Genomic DNA, 14,023 nt, shown 5'->3' on the forward strand with positions numbered 1-14,023 from the left:
CCCCCTCCCTCCCGGGGGGGTTTTACCACAGCCCCGAGTGGGTTTTACCCCTGTCCCGGCGGGTGATTTGCTGACCACGGGCACCTGCCCAAAAGCCAGGCTCCGATCCTTAAATGAAGTGTCCCCGGGAGGCTGTCGGAGACTCTTATTCTGACAGCGGTGCGGGGGGGGGGGACAGGCAGGGCCCGCCGGGTCATCTGCTGGGGCAGCGCATTAAAGCCTCTTGGTCTCCTAACGCTACGCAGAGGCTACTATGACAGTGCGTGTCCCTTCCCAAAATACGGGTTAAAGCCCAGGTGACAACTCCTAGGCTGTCGGTAAGGTGCTGTGTTTGGTTTTCGTTCCACACCGATTTTTACTTGGAAGTGGGTTAGGGAGCTGGTGTGAGAAATTGTGATGTTCTGGGTAAGGGGGGGATGAAAATGTTCCTTCAGGGTGCGGTGGTGTCAAAGGTAATGTGGGAGGCAATAAAGAAAAAAAATAATTAATTTTTTTTAGGAAGTGAAGTGTCTCTATTATTAGTTATTGGTTTTGTCTTGTAAGGTCAAAAGTCTCTTTAGAGATGTCCTTTCCCACCCAAATCAAGGTGGAATGGTTTGAGGAAAATGTACCTTATCCGTTGCTGTGACAAGTGAATCTGTGCATTGTATCTTAAGAGTGTTATTCTAGAAAACAAAGTAAATGCCCATTTCTGTACATAGCGTGTAGGTAAATTAATGAATCTGTACACAGGTAGTGATATCAGAATGGTATAAAACCATGATTCAATAAGTTTTCTGCACCAGTGAATGAGAACATAGTGTGGATACGCTCCAAAAATTTGAGCCAGCTTCAAATTCCAAGAGCATGACAAGGAGAAAGCTAGGGAATTTCTACTAGAAAACCTTTGTTTGCATACAGTTAATTTACAACTAATATTGATAATTACCTTTAGGAAATGAAAGCTTTGAATCTTTAAAATGAGAGCGATGTCTTCAGTTGATCTCCCCCCAACTGGGAATTTATGACCTCCTGGAGCCCTTCTCTGGGCTCTCCGATGAGAGGAATACAATATACTGTGTATATATAGCAGCAAAACAGCTGATCTCAGTGGAGCAAGATTACAATTTTTTCCAGCACATGTAACTGTGTGGATTTATATTCTAATTTTTTTATTAGTAGCTTTATGTTTATTTTGGGGGGGTTATTTATTTATCCTAGAGCTGAAGTTGTTTGTCAGTTTTAACAAAGTTGCTCAGTTTGCTCTAATTAAACTTTCCTCTTTTGTAAGTTGATGGAAAGCTCATGTTTAGACATCAAGGACTTGCAAAATAAATGCAGGACCTCGGAGCAGCTTGGCTTGCCCTACATTATCCTGCAGCTATGTCATTCCAGCAATTATTAGCCCTAACAGCAAATCTTGGGAAATCACTTCAAATGGAGAAGCACAGTCCTTGGCATTCCAATCTCACATCTCAGTTGGATATAAAAAGCTCTGAATTCAAAACCCATTACAGAAGAAATCGGGATACTTGGTTTCAAAGGTTTAGTTTTAGGCTTAAAAGAAAGCGGAACTTGTTTCATGCTCCTCTATGGTGTAAGGAATTTCTTGGCACAAATAGCCAATTCTGTAAGTAAAAGTATGTTCGGTATTTTGACAGGGCACAAAACTGCAGGACCCAGAGATCTTTAATTTGTGGCAAATTACCTTGCTTAGCAGTAGTAGCTATGGTATTTCTAGACTTAGACAGGTGGTGAGTAGCCTCAGCAAACCAATTGTTATTTCTTTTAGAATCTACTGGGCTCTTGCAGATAACATAGCCATGGTGAGCGCTGCCCCTGAGGCAGATAGAGAAAGTGACTTGGTATTGTAATCCAAAATGTTTGTACAGTTCTGGAACAGTTCTAATCAATTCTAAGTCTCTTTATATTAAGCTCAAGATTTAATTGTCAGTTGCCTGAACTTCATACTCTTTGGATTGCTAATGACTTCTCAGGACACAGCATTTTTGTAATTCAAATGGTGTACAATTTATTTTATCTGTATTGTCTTCCTTAAGGGAAAATCCACTCCAAGAAAGCCTCTATTCTGCAAGGCAAGGGTTCCATTCTATCCAGGAGCCCAGCCAAGAAAGTTTTTGTGGCCTACCACCTAGTTTTTACCAGCCACCTATCCAAAGCCAATTATCACCAACAAAAACCCAGGACAGCCGTGAAACCTCTCCCATGAGTGTCCCTAATTTCCCATCCGTTTCCTCTATGTGCCAACCAACTATGTTTAACTACGAACGTCCAAAACACTTTATCCAGTCTAAGAATGTGTGTCAAGGGCAACAGCAGCCTCCAGGACCCGCAGCCTCTACCGAGTCAAGCAGGCAGATCAAACAGTCCTCCATCCTAATCCAGCCTCGTAACCCCAGTGGCCAGAAATTCTCCTCCTCGTCATCGCTGAGCTCTTCGGTCACGCTCTCCTCGCCTTCCTGTAGTGCCCCTAAGGAATCCACATATCCCGTCACACCTGCATCTGCGCAGTCTCCTGCTAGCTCATCATCTGGGCAACGGCTTATATCCATGCCTAACCAACCCCCCGCAGCATTCCTGTGCTCAGTGCTACCCTCGCAGCCTGACTATAACAGCCAAACTCCTTCTCCTATGGAACCTCAGTAAGTATATCCAGGCTTCTAACCTCCCCTTGCTTTCCTCTGGCCTGGCCTCTCCCATGCACTGACCATCCCAAATCCAACCGGCCAGCGAAACACCAGCTCAGCCGAAGCCAATGGTCCAACTCCCATTGACTTCTGATGTTGGAGGCAGGACTTTGCATGAACCGGGTTAGGAGGCTGAGCGCTTGCCGTTTGGGTCTGTGTGGGGGAGATGGGTATCCACCAGAAATTGAACTTGAATTTGAAATTGAATCAATTTCTCTCAACAAAATGGCTTATGAATGGGGGGCAGGGAGTATTTCCCACCTATAAACAACTTTAAGATTCCTAGTAAGTCTCAGCAGTATTTTCAGGTTGCACATCCTGATGGGACTCTACACTCACCTACCATACAGTTTTCATTAATCATACGTGCTAACAGAAAGGCAGCCACTTGAAAATTTTACCCCTTCAGACCAAAGACCAAATTCTTTCCTGAAGATGTATTATATCATTTTGCCTTTGGGCTGCAATCCAAATATCTCCCAAGGTCAGCGAGATCTCAAAGGGAGCTGGGTTTTGCCTTCTCACCAACTTGTATTCCTGCCAATATCAGCTGGAGGTCCTGGGGAAAGTCACCGTAGAACATACAACAAACACTCAACCCAGGATTTCGGAAAGGTGATAGGGGCGGGGGGTTCTGCTGGCTTGGATATAAATTCAGGTTTAAGAGTCAGTTTGTATTCAGGAAATCTGAATGGTTTTGGGGATTTTTTGAATGGCAGCACTGTGGGAGGCGGAACGGTAAGATGGAGTGGGCTAGCTGGGGCACTCAGTGTTTCTTAAAAGTGCTGCAGGAGTGTGGGGGCGTAGGTAGCATCTGGAGTAACTGCTGAGTTTTGTGTATGTAGCATGGGCTCGTTTGTTTTCATAGCAAAGGGCTGGTGCCTCACTATGCTTTTCATATAAGCTGCTCTTATATGCAACATCCTGTGAGTTGAGGAATTATTTCACTAATCATCCTACAAATGGGCAAATGGGGACATGAGACATATTAATCTGTTGGGCAAATTAATGAAGGTTTTAAGTTATAACTTGGGCAAGTTATTAAGTCCAAGCAGTACCAGGAATATGTACTAGAATTATAACCCTCCTACCCTATTCTAATCAGCAGAACAATTTCCCAAGCGACAGGAGGAAGAGGATTTTGAATAGAAATAATTTTTGAACACAACCGCAGCACACGAGGCCCTGCTGCGTGTAACGAACTGGGTTAGATCCTGCCAGCAGCATGCTGTGACCTCTAGTAGACCTTTGCAACCCGTTTTGAGGGATGCTCCTCTCTTCCTAGCACCTTTCAGAATCAAGTCTACTATCGAACTCCAAGACTTGATTGTGTCTCTTGACTATTGATAACAGGATCAGGCTACGGGGGGGTTGCAGCAAGGGCTCCAGAAGACCCAGCCTAGCTTGGGGTAAGCTTGGTGATTGAACACCCCGGCAGAAATGTTATAGGAAGTAGCTGTCTCGGGCCAAGAAGAGAACAACTATGAAGCTATTTTTTCATACCTAATCAACTAGTTAGTGACCTTGCTGTGGATTTGCAGCACCCAGGGCATTTTAAACAATTGAAATAGGAAAGAACGCAGCTTTTGAGGGAGAACGTGCTCCTGGACAGACTCGCATTGCTCAGAGGTGTTAGTGGCTCCCTCAAAACACTGCCAGCCCTACTGCACACATCCGAGCGAGGGCAGGGGCTGCTGCAGAATCAACAGCAGCAACCCAGAGCACACTGCTGCGAGGGCTGTGGGAGGACACGCAATGACTTGGCTGGACCCTGATGCTTCTCCTTGAGTTTTTGATACTCAGTTACACCACCCAGCCAACCTACCTCCCAAATGCTTTACGGGTTCATTCGAACCACTGTTTCTAGGTAGCAGGTTCATGGCCTTGTGTGTATTCTATGAGCTGTAGCAAACAGTCAAGCAGGCCTACAGGAATAACTTTGTTTTCTCTTCCCGCGTGAGTAGTTACTCACAACCAATGTATAACAAACAAGCTAGCAGAAGCAACTCTATGCAGAAGACATCAGACCAAGAAATCCGAGGAACAAAAGAGGCCCTCATTCAGGACTTGGAAAAGAAACTCCGATGCAAAGACAACCTTCTCCAGAATGGCAACCAGGTAAGGAAAACTTGCTGATTAAAGAACTGGTTTGCTCTGACTCTCAGTAGTGCAAGCAGGGATGCAGAGACTAGTTCTAGTGGCCCAGAGGCTGGAGCCTCCAAACTGAGCAGAAAGCAGAAGAAAATGCAGGAGCAACACTGCCCAAACACCTTTACTCAGAACCTCAACAGATCCCAGCAGGAGTTCCTTGAGCCATTTATGACCAGAATCTTCTTTCAGTGTGAGGTGGATGAATTTTTCCATTAGAAATGTAAAAAAAAAAAAAAAAAAAAAAAAAAAAAAAAAAATCTTACAACAGTGACTCAATTTTTAATCATGGCTCAGGGCTGGTGTGAGAGATGTGGTTCCAAAAGATTTATATCCAACTACTTTGTCTCCCAACAACCTTTCACAGTTATTTTTGCTATTAGAATGCAAAGAGCTGTACTGGTGGGCCAGGCTCAGCTCAGCCCTGAGAAAGCCCTTCCCAGCAGAGAAGCAGCACATGGCTAGCGCACGATGAATTCTGGTCCAAAAGCGTGGCAAGAGAAATGGTTGCTGTAAGTCTGTAGGCATCTCCTGTAACTTCAGTAAGGGATGCATTGACTACTGACAGTCATCTGATGCAGCTTTGAGCTGCCTTTACCACTTATCTACCTTCTTGGCCAGCACACACCATTCAAGCTGTCTTTGAATTTGTGCAATCAAATTAATAAGGTTAGGGTCGGGAGAAAGGAGAAGGGTACTTGTTTAGAGCTGTGGCACAAACTTGAACTCTCTCCTGGGGATCCTGATGAACATCACATCCACAGACAACTAGGAACCCTCAGTTTTCCAGACATGATTTCACCCTGGCTTTCAGTGCTGGGATTAAACCACCCCAAATCATTAGAAACTTGGAGAAGTACCAATATTTGAAAGCTCATTCTAGAGACCTTTACCACATGTGGTAAACCTCTTTGATTTCTTGTTATATGAACAACAACAAATCAAAGAAATTGTATGAGCTTTTATGATAATGTCTGTCTCCTATAAGAAGGTCTCTTAGTCTCAGTACCTACTTATTTATTCTGCAAAGGACCAAAATGCGATCCCCTTTACCAAGAAATACAACTCTGGGAGAAAAATTTGCTTACCAGTAAGGAAGCACATTACAGCAAGCTAGAGCGAGCAGGTCTCTTAACGTGGGAACCTTTCTGCTGGCTGGAGACAGACTGGTAAAAGCCTGGTGTTTATAGTTTCCATCTTCTTTCCCTTGAAGCAGAAAGGAGTTTTTCCATTAGCATCCGTGGGAACAGATTTGTTTCATATATATAATTTTAAATATTGAACGAAAACATATATTAGATCAAATCTGACTTAATATATCCCTAATAGGAGTGTCCTATCTGCTGTAAGAAAGCTTGCCATTGCAAGCCAGCTATTCTTCCCATAGGAAGCGAGGCTAAAAATAAGGCTTATGCAATCACCACTCTGTGTCCTCCTCCCCTTGTCCTCCAACAACATCTGAACCAACTGGCCAATCTCAGCCACACTTCACACAGCTCTAACGGCCTCGGGGATATTCAGCTCTCTCAGGTTTTGCAAAAGGTGTCTCTCTCTGTCTTCTAAAGAAAAGTCCCACAAGCCTCCCCAAACCCTTATGTACCCAGGAGCAGCCACATACATGTCTGTAGACAGTAGAAATTCAGTGAGAGCTTGTTCTCACGTCACAAAATCCAAACTCAAGGTAAACTTTCAGGGAAGCGAAGCATTCCAGCAGGTGTTCGTGCGCTCAGGGGACTAACAGACTCTACTCCACCTGACAGAACTCGGACTTAACTCTGCTCATATTTCTCCCCGTGTGCTGCATCCCTATTGTAGGAACTTAACTGTTACATGACTGAAATGCATTACTCAAGCCAGCACCCAGCATTTCATAAGGCGGCTGGGGTAGTGGTGCTCCTTGCTGGCTGGGGCTGTTTCTGGTGCAGCTTGTGCTTTTTTGGGAGTAGGGGACACCGGCATCCAGCATGCCTCTAACTCCTGAAGTAAATCCACAGCTGAGTGACTTGGGAAGTTTTCCCAGTGCTAACAGAAAGGTACCCTGGGACTTACTCTGGTTTCTGAGATAATGCCATAAGGCGGCTGGGGTAGTGGTGCTCCTTGCTGGCTGGGGCTGTTTCTGGTGCAGCTTGTGCTTTTTTGGGAGTAGGGGACACCGGCATCCAGCATGCCTCTAACTCCTGAAGTAAATCCACAGCTGAGTGACTTGGGAAGTTTTCCCAGTGCTAACAGAAAGGTACCCTGGGACTTACTCTGGTTTCTGAGATAATGCCATCAGTTACCCATAAATAATCCCAGTGGAGAAAGAGGAGGAGTGGAAGGCCACAGATGGCATTAGAGAGGCTTTGATGAACAGGCAGTTTAATCTTTGATGCATTTCAGTGCTGTATATATTGAGGCTGACTTCAGTAGGCATCACAGACTGCAAACTCACTGGAACAGACGTGGTGTTTCTATTCAGCTGCTGCTTTCATTGACAGCACCCTGAATTTGTGGCATATTAATGTGCTCTTACAAGCTGATCTGAAATAGTAAATGGACTTTGACTAGAATCCCTCTCCGCTCTGCTTTCAGCGATTAACTTATGAAGAAAGAATGGCTCGTAGGCTGCTCGGACCAGTAAATGCTGCATCGGTGTTGGAAACACAAAGTGAAGACAACATGCAGAATGCACAGGTAAATGGGGACCTGGCTCTAGAACAAGGATTTCCTGGTGATTGTGCTGAGACCTGCTTGTACCTGAATAGGGGGAGAGTTGGGGTTTATCTGCTGCCACTGCAGGGGAGGGGACGGCTCTCCCTGGCAGAGCTCAGTATAGCAGGGATTTGGGGTTTTTTTTGAGGGGATGGTGGCAGAGGAGGAGAATTTAAGCCCCATCCCCTTGCTGGGCCGGATCTGTAGGAATGACCTCTCCAGGGAGGAATTCCAACAGCTGCTGCACAGCACGTTGAGCCCTGCCTGTGACAGGCAGGGAGCAGCACAGCGAGGGACACAGGTACCTGCTCTCCAACAGCCCGAGTTCAGGCTTGGCCAGGACAGCAAGATTTACACCTGTCACTGGCTGGAATAAGTGACATTGACTACCAGAGGTCAGGGTGGGATTGGTTGGGTTTTAGCCCTTCCAGGGGCCTGCAATCATTAAGAGAAGACAAAGCAGTTATTTTAGCAGCCCACATGCTGATAGACAAGAATCTGTTACCACTGGCATTTTCCAAGGCATTTTAGTTGGAGACTCACATCATTCATTGGTTATTCAGGCCAGTTAAAAGCTCTCTTTGGCACTTCTGTGATCAAAGTTAGTGGAAATGTCTGTGATGCGGCACTGGGTACCAGTACAGCTAAAGAAAACATCCCTCCTGCTGCACGTACGCAGAAAGCCAGAAGGCTGGTGTCCACCTCTAGAAGTGCAGTTAGCAAAACTCTTCAATTCAAGAGACACTTAAGATCACAGCAAGAGAGGAATATGCAATTTGAGCTATTTCTCCCCAACAATCACCTGGCAACAGCAGGCAAGAAGGGAACATTACAGATGTCAGAGAGCAAGGGAAGCCTCATTTGTTGCAGAGAACAAGGAAACATTCAGTCAAAACAGGATGACTGACAACTTTCCAGGGTGTGTGAAATGCTGCAGAAAAAGGAGGATTGGAAGGAGACATTGGCTTATGTTTGGGAGATCTTAATCCCACTGCTGAGTCTTATTTTTAAATATTGTAGTCACTGATCAATCAGTTTCCTGATTCCTTAGGAACTTAACTACACAGTCAGTCCATAAAATAGAGCATTAGATTTATCAGCAACTGCATCACTACAGCATCCTTTCACAAGACAAGTAATAATTGTACAGAACTTGTGTAAATGAGCAGATACAAGCAACTGCCTTTGGACTCAGCATTGAGCTCAGTCCAGCAAAACTCTCATTCATATAATGCTTCCCCTGAACTGAAGACTGCTTCTGTGCTTGAAATTTAAACCCAGGCTTAAGTGTCCCATAGGACTGGTCTACAGAGCACAGAACCAAGCATCTTAATGACTCAATGCAAACGCCCCAGAAATTTCCATGCAATGTTTTCTCTATCTGACTCCATTGCTAAAATGAGTCGCTGGTAATAAACTCTGCTTGCATTTTCCAAACATCCCAGTTCCTAGCAGGAATCAATCCTGGGTACTTCAGCAGATTTACTCATGTGATTGTGGAGTTGTCAGCGGGCTTAGTTGGTACTGTGATCTAGAAAGAAAAATATTTTCCATCTCAGCATGTGTCCATTGCTCTTGGTACCATATTTAAGTGGGCACAATACAGTGTTCTTGCCAGCGATTCCACTTCTATTCCTGCTATAGCAAAGGACACTCTGTACTCAGTTCTCATTTTAGATACTGTCAGTAGTACTACTCCCCTCTAACAAAGGTTATTGGCTGGCCAAAAGCCTTGTGTGCCAAGCAAAACTGCTGCACCTATCACCTGTGCAGAGTGATGAGAAGTTGTCCCATTCTATTAATGGCACTTGTTACTGTCATGGCAAAGCCTAGGGTGAAAACAGAGCGTATCAGTTCCTGATGAAGAATTCAGTTTGCTTTTAAGCAGCAGTCAGTATATGAACTTAAAATGGCTTTTCGTTCAGTTTATAGATAAAACTTTCTCTCTAAATTAACTCACCTCTCCTTTTTCTCTTTCCATGCACCAGAATGCAGAAAACATCAGGCTGCAGGTTCCTACAACACACGTAAGGTAATGCATAAACTTGTGCTGTGCTATTCAAAACCTTATTTCAAATGCTTCTAGAAAATGTTAGCTTTAATTCACTATTTACCACTTTTTCTAAAGTTGCAGTTACTAAATTCTTTCACTTCCTTTCAACTAAAATTCTGACATTTGTGCATGGCTGGTGAGCATAGAATCACAGAACAGTTTGAAGGGACTTTAAAGGTCACCCAGTCCCACCCCACTGCCATGGGCAGGGACACCTCCCACCAGCCCAGGTTGCTCAAAGCCTCATCCAGCCTGGCCTTGAACCCCTCCAGGGATGGGGCATCCACAGCTTCTCTGGGCAACCTGGGCCACTGCCTCACCACCCTCAGTAAAAAATTTCTTCCTAATATCTAATCTAAATTTCCCCTCTTTCAGCTTAAAACCATTACTCCTCATCCTATCACTCCACCCCGATCAAGAGCCCCAGCCCCCCCATCTCTCCTGTAGCCCCCTTTCAGCACTGGAAGGTGCTCGAAGGTCCCCCCAGAGCCTTCTTTTCTCCAGGCTGAACAACCCTCAGCCTGTCCTCATATGGGAAGTGCTCCAGCCCTCTGATCATGTTTGTGGCCCTCCTCTGGACCCGCTCCAACAGGTCCATGTCCTTCTTGTGCTGAGGACTCCAGAGCTGGACACAGCACTGCAGGTGGGGTCTCACAAGAGCGGAGCAGAGGGGGAGAATCCCCTCCCTCAACCTGCTGGTCACACTTTTGATTAAGCCCAGGATATGGCTGGTTTTCTGGGCTGCAAGAGCACATTGCCAGGTCATGTTAAGCTTCTCATCAACCAACAGCCCCACATCCTCTCCAGGGCTGCTCTCAGGAGGTATCTAATGATGCTTATGATCTTAATACAGCCAATTCTAAGCGTAACACTAGAGGTTCAAAGACTCTTTGTACCTAGGGCAAATATGCTTCGTATTCCAGAAGATATAACTCTAGTCCAAGCAAGGTCCAACACTGTAAATGATGAAACATGGCATGATCAAACACAGCCTACATTGCTCTTGTAAATGCTTTTGGATATTAGGCAAAACACAAAGGTTTCATGTGTTATACTTCTATGTAGAATTGAACAACTTGAGCAAGATAAGTGGCTGATCAAAACTCGTGCTTTACAGCTGAAAAACAAATCAGAACTGTAGTGCTGGATTCCTCAATGTGTTGAGGGACTCTAGCTGCAATTGGTGCCTCAATGCCATTTGTGCTACAGTAACTTTTACACAATTAACTGTTTCTGTCCACTTTTTAGGAGCAGACCATCCTCAAGAGGAGATGAACGTGGACATGACTCAATCCAGGAAAAGTTTTTTCAGCCACGTTTTACACAAGTCCCTGAAGACGTAATTATTGAGGAGGGGCGATTCTGCAGGCTTGACTTCAAAGTAATGCCAGCCTTTCACTTTCCGTTCCATTAGCTCTGTGGGGTGTGTGGCATGAAGAGAGGCCTCTGAGCTGCAGTGCCTTTGCACTTTAATAAGCCAGAGCACCAATGGTACATGGTGCAGAGTCTCTCCAGGCAATCTAAACCAAGAAATAGGAGATAGGTAAATGTTTCAGCATTTTCCCTTGGAAAATCTAAGTGCAATTAGTTGTATAAAAATATGGTTCAAGATAAATAGCGGTAAACACGGACCACTACCTTACAAGGTGGGAACAACAGGGGGTTGCAGGAAGAGCAGCTGCTGTCTTGTAGCTAAAGTTCATCTTTCCACGGCAATTCCTCTCTGTGCAGCACCACATTAATATTCAAAACTAGGCAAGACTAAAATTCTGCAAGTAGGATCATGATTTGATCATCTATCAGCATCAAATTCCCTGTAGCATTGAAGGGCTTTCATCATCTTAAAGCTGTCTAACTCTTCACTGCTTTCCTCTCCTTCACAGGTTAGTGGGCTGCCAACTCCAGATGTGATGTGGTACCAGAACGGAAGGATGGTTCATCAGGATCAGTTCCACAAAATGATAGTGTCAGAAAAGGGATTCCACTCATTTATTTTTGAAGCAGTCAAATCATCTGATGCAGGGACATACGAATGTGTGGCTGTCAACCGTGCAGGAGAATCATCTTTTGCAGTAAAAGTGGAAGTAATTGGTAAGACTGAGAGCACTGATAATTACCTGGCCTTATGTGGAAAATCACAATAATCTACTGCCTTCCTCTGTCTGTTTAGGACACAAAACAATTAAGAAGCAGAGGCAAGGCTCCAGATATTCAGGCTCAAACTGTAACAAACCCTTTACCTTTTCCAAGACTATTTCAATACGTACATCTGGGATGCCGTATTTCTTCAAAGCACTTCTAGCAGGATATTTAGATGTAGTGGGAAGTCCAGAATTTGGGAGTTATTAATCTCTCAAAATTGATAACATACATTGATTGACTCTCCTCCTAAAGTAGATTGTGTCTACTACACCCTTATGCTCAAGGGAATTATCTGTAGGCTATGAAGTTACAGTAAAGAACATGTGCCCTCCTGAATTTAGCACTCTGAAATCTTAAAAAAAAAGCCTGATATTAGTATTTGATACTTACAGTAACTGCTCTTATCCTTCCTCCTTAATTTAGCAAAAGAACATCACACACCTCCAACTTTTATCTTCAAGCCACAAAGCAAAAAGGTTTTCGAAGGAGATACAGCCAGACTTGAATGCCAGATCTCTGCTATCCCAACACCCCGGATTTACTGGAAAAGAAACAATGAAATGGTACAATATAATACAGACCGAATAAGGTATCCTACTAATGCGTTGGCCATTGGTGTATTAGAAAATAATAACCAGTATTTGTTAAGTCACATTTGAATTGGCTGGTTTCTAAAAGCAGCAAGCTGGAAAGCAAGATCTGCCCCTCATTTATGACACAGGGTGAACGGGCCCCTGTGCTGGACAGGCACGATGCTCGGAGGCTTGTTTTGAGGGCACACAGAGAAAACTGTGAGCAGATACTACTCTGAATTCTAGCATTGGTTTCAAGGCCCATGGAGAAGCATGGCTTTAGGATTGAAACATGCAACATACTCATCATCCTGTGAAGGTGTGGGGCTACAAAAGGGCCTTGATGCCACCTGAATGGTACCATGATGTGAATTAGTGGTGGCTCATAACACAAATGCAGCGTTGATGGCTAAACACTTTGCAGTGCCCTGCAAGAATTGTTCTAGGGCTTTCTCAGCTCCTCAGCACGTAAACCGTCTCTAATTTCAATGTCTTCTCTTCCTTCCCTCTCCAAGCACTCACACATAACCACCTTCATTTTTCAGCTTGTTACATGACAACACTGGAAGGATTTGCCTCCTGATCCATAACGCAAACAAGAAAGACGCCGGTTGGTACACAGTATCTGCTGTCAACGGAGCAGGGGTGGCCACGTGCCATGCCAGGCTGGAGGTCGCAAGTAAGTACTGCATCACAGTGCCACAACCCAGACTGCCACTGGCAACTGCATTCAGAGCTATCTGTGCTGTTTAAAGACTGCAACCTGATTGATTCCAAGGAGGAAGGTGAATAGAGTCCTCCCCATAAAATCTCTGATGTCTGAGATACAGGCTTGCCTGCTAAACTTTTCCTAAGGGCTTTCTGGTTTATGTTGCAGATAAAAAGCTCTACCATGGGACACTGACAGAGGCTTTTTTCTCTCTTTCAGCGCATACAAACAAGCCAGTTCCAGCCCCGAGGCAGTTACGGGTTCGACCAACTTTCAGCAAGTATTTGGCACTTAACGGAAGAGGACTGGATGTGAAACAAGCTTTCTCACCAGAAGGAGAGTTTCAGCGTTTGGCTGAGCAGTCTGGACTGTATGAAAGTGATGAACTTTAACCAGAAATGAAGAGGAAAACTCACACCTGTAAGAGACAATGACAACATAGATGCAGTTAACTGTTGATTGCTCTAATTAGCAAAATACCATCTACGTGTTTTCACTCTGACTCTTGCACATTCAGCTGTTCCCATTTTACCATGTTAGATTTTATTTATATGGATTGGTGAATATAACCATTTACTGAGTATTGTATTTTAACTCTTAAGCCTAAGAAAGTAGGCCAATTAGTTTTCACAAGTGTGGGTGGTTTAAATTCCACCTGCACTTGGTTACATGCTAAGGTAGATTGGTTTGTACTGCTTCTCTAATATCACTCTTGATAATATCAGAAGTCTGTACTGTCTGAATACTAAAACAAAATAGACTAGAGTGTTTTTATGAGAATAAATTAGAGGCAAATAAAATTTTAAATATCCAACACTGGCTGTGACTCTTCCTTGATTTGTTAAAACCAGTTATGGCTGTCTGGCATCAGCTACAGCCTGGCAAAGGCAGGTTCTTACCCTACTCAGTCTGCCACCGGGCCCCTTGCTTTCCTGCTTTCCCCATTACTTGTCTTCTGCTAGCTGTAAACTATCTAGTGTAAACTAGATGTTGACACTTCCTTAACACTGAAACATATCGG

At 44.4% G+C, this 14,023-nt stretch overlaps 1 protein-coding gene across 1 annotated transcript; it reads left to right on the forward strand.

The window, feature by feature from the left end:
* Positions 1-172: 172 nt before the first annotated feature.
* On the forward strand, positions 173-13,815 carry MYOT (myotilin). The gene is made up of 11 exons (XM_010076370.1): positions 173-317; positions 2,040-2,642; positions 4,652-4,805; positions 7,407-7,508; positions 9,412-9,420; positions 9,515-9,558; positions 10,828-10,960; positions 11,463-11,670; positions 12,145-12,310; positions 12,839-12,972; positions 13,222-13,815. The coding sequence occupies exons 2-11, from the start codon at positions 2,206-2,208 to the stop codon at positions 13,392-13,394; spliced, it is 1,560 nt and encodes a 519-aa protein (XP_010074672.1). The 5' UTR covers positions 173-317; positions 2,040-2,205; the 3' UTR covers positions 13,395-13,815.
* Positions 13,816-14,023: the final 208 nt, after the last annotated feature.

This window comes from Pterocles gutturalis, unplaced genomic scaffold (assembly GCF_000699245.1).
Source record: "Pterocles gutturalis isolate BGI_N339 unplaced genomic scaffold, ASM69924v1 scaffold45161, whole genome shotgun sequence".
NCBI classification, from domain to species: domain Eukaryota; kingdom Metazoa; phylum Chordata; class Aves; order Pterocliformes; family Pteroclidae; genus Pterocles; species Pterocles gutturalis.

What these genes read in the sequence shown, in the direction of transcription:
- MYOT (XM_010076370.1), top strand. Translation starts at nt 2,206, where the DNA reads ATGAGTGTCCCTAATTTCCCATCCGTTTCCTCTATGTGCCAACCAACT. An exon ending in TCTGCAGGCTTGACTTCAAA is followed by an intron (nt 10,961 to 11,462) that starts GTAATGCCAGCC and finishes TCTCCTTCACAG; the next exon opens with GTTAGTGGGCTGCCAACTCC. An exon ending in AGTAAAAGTGGAAGTAATTG is followed by an intron (nt 11,671 to 12,144) that starts GTAAGACTGAGA and finishes TCCTTAATTTAG; the next exon opens with CAAAAGAACATCACACACCT.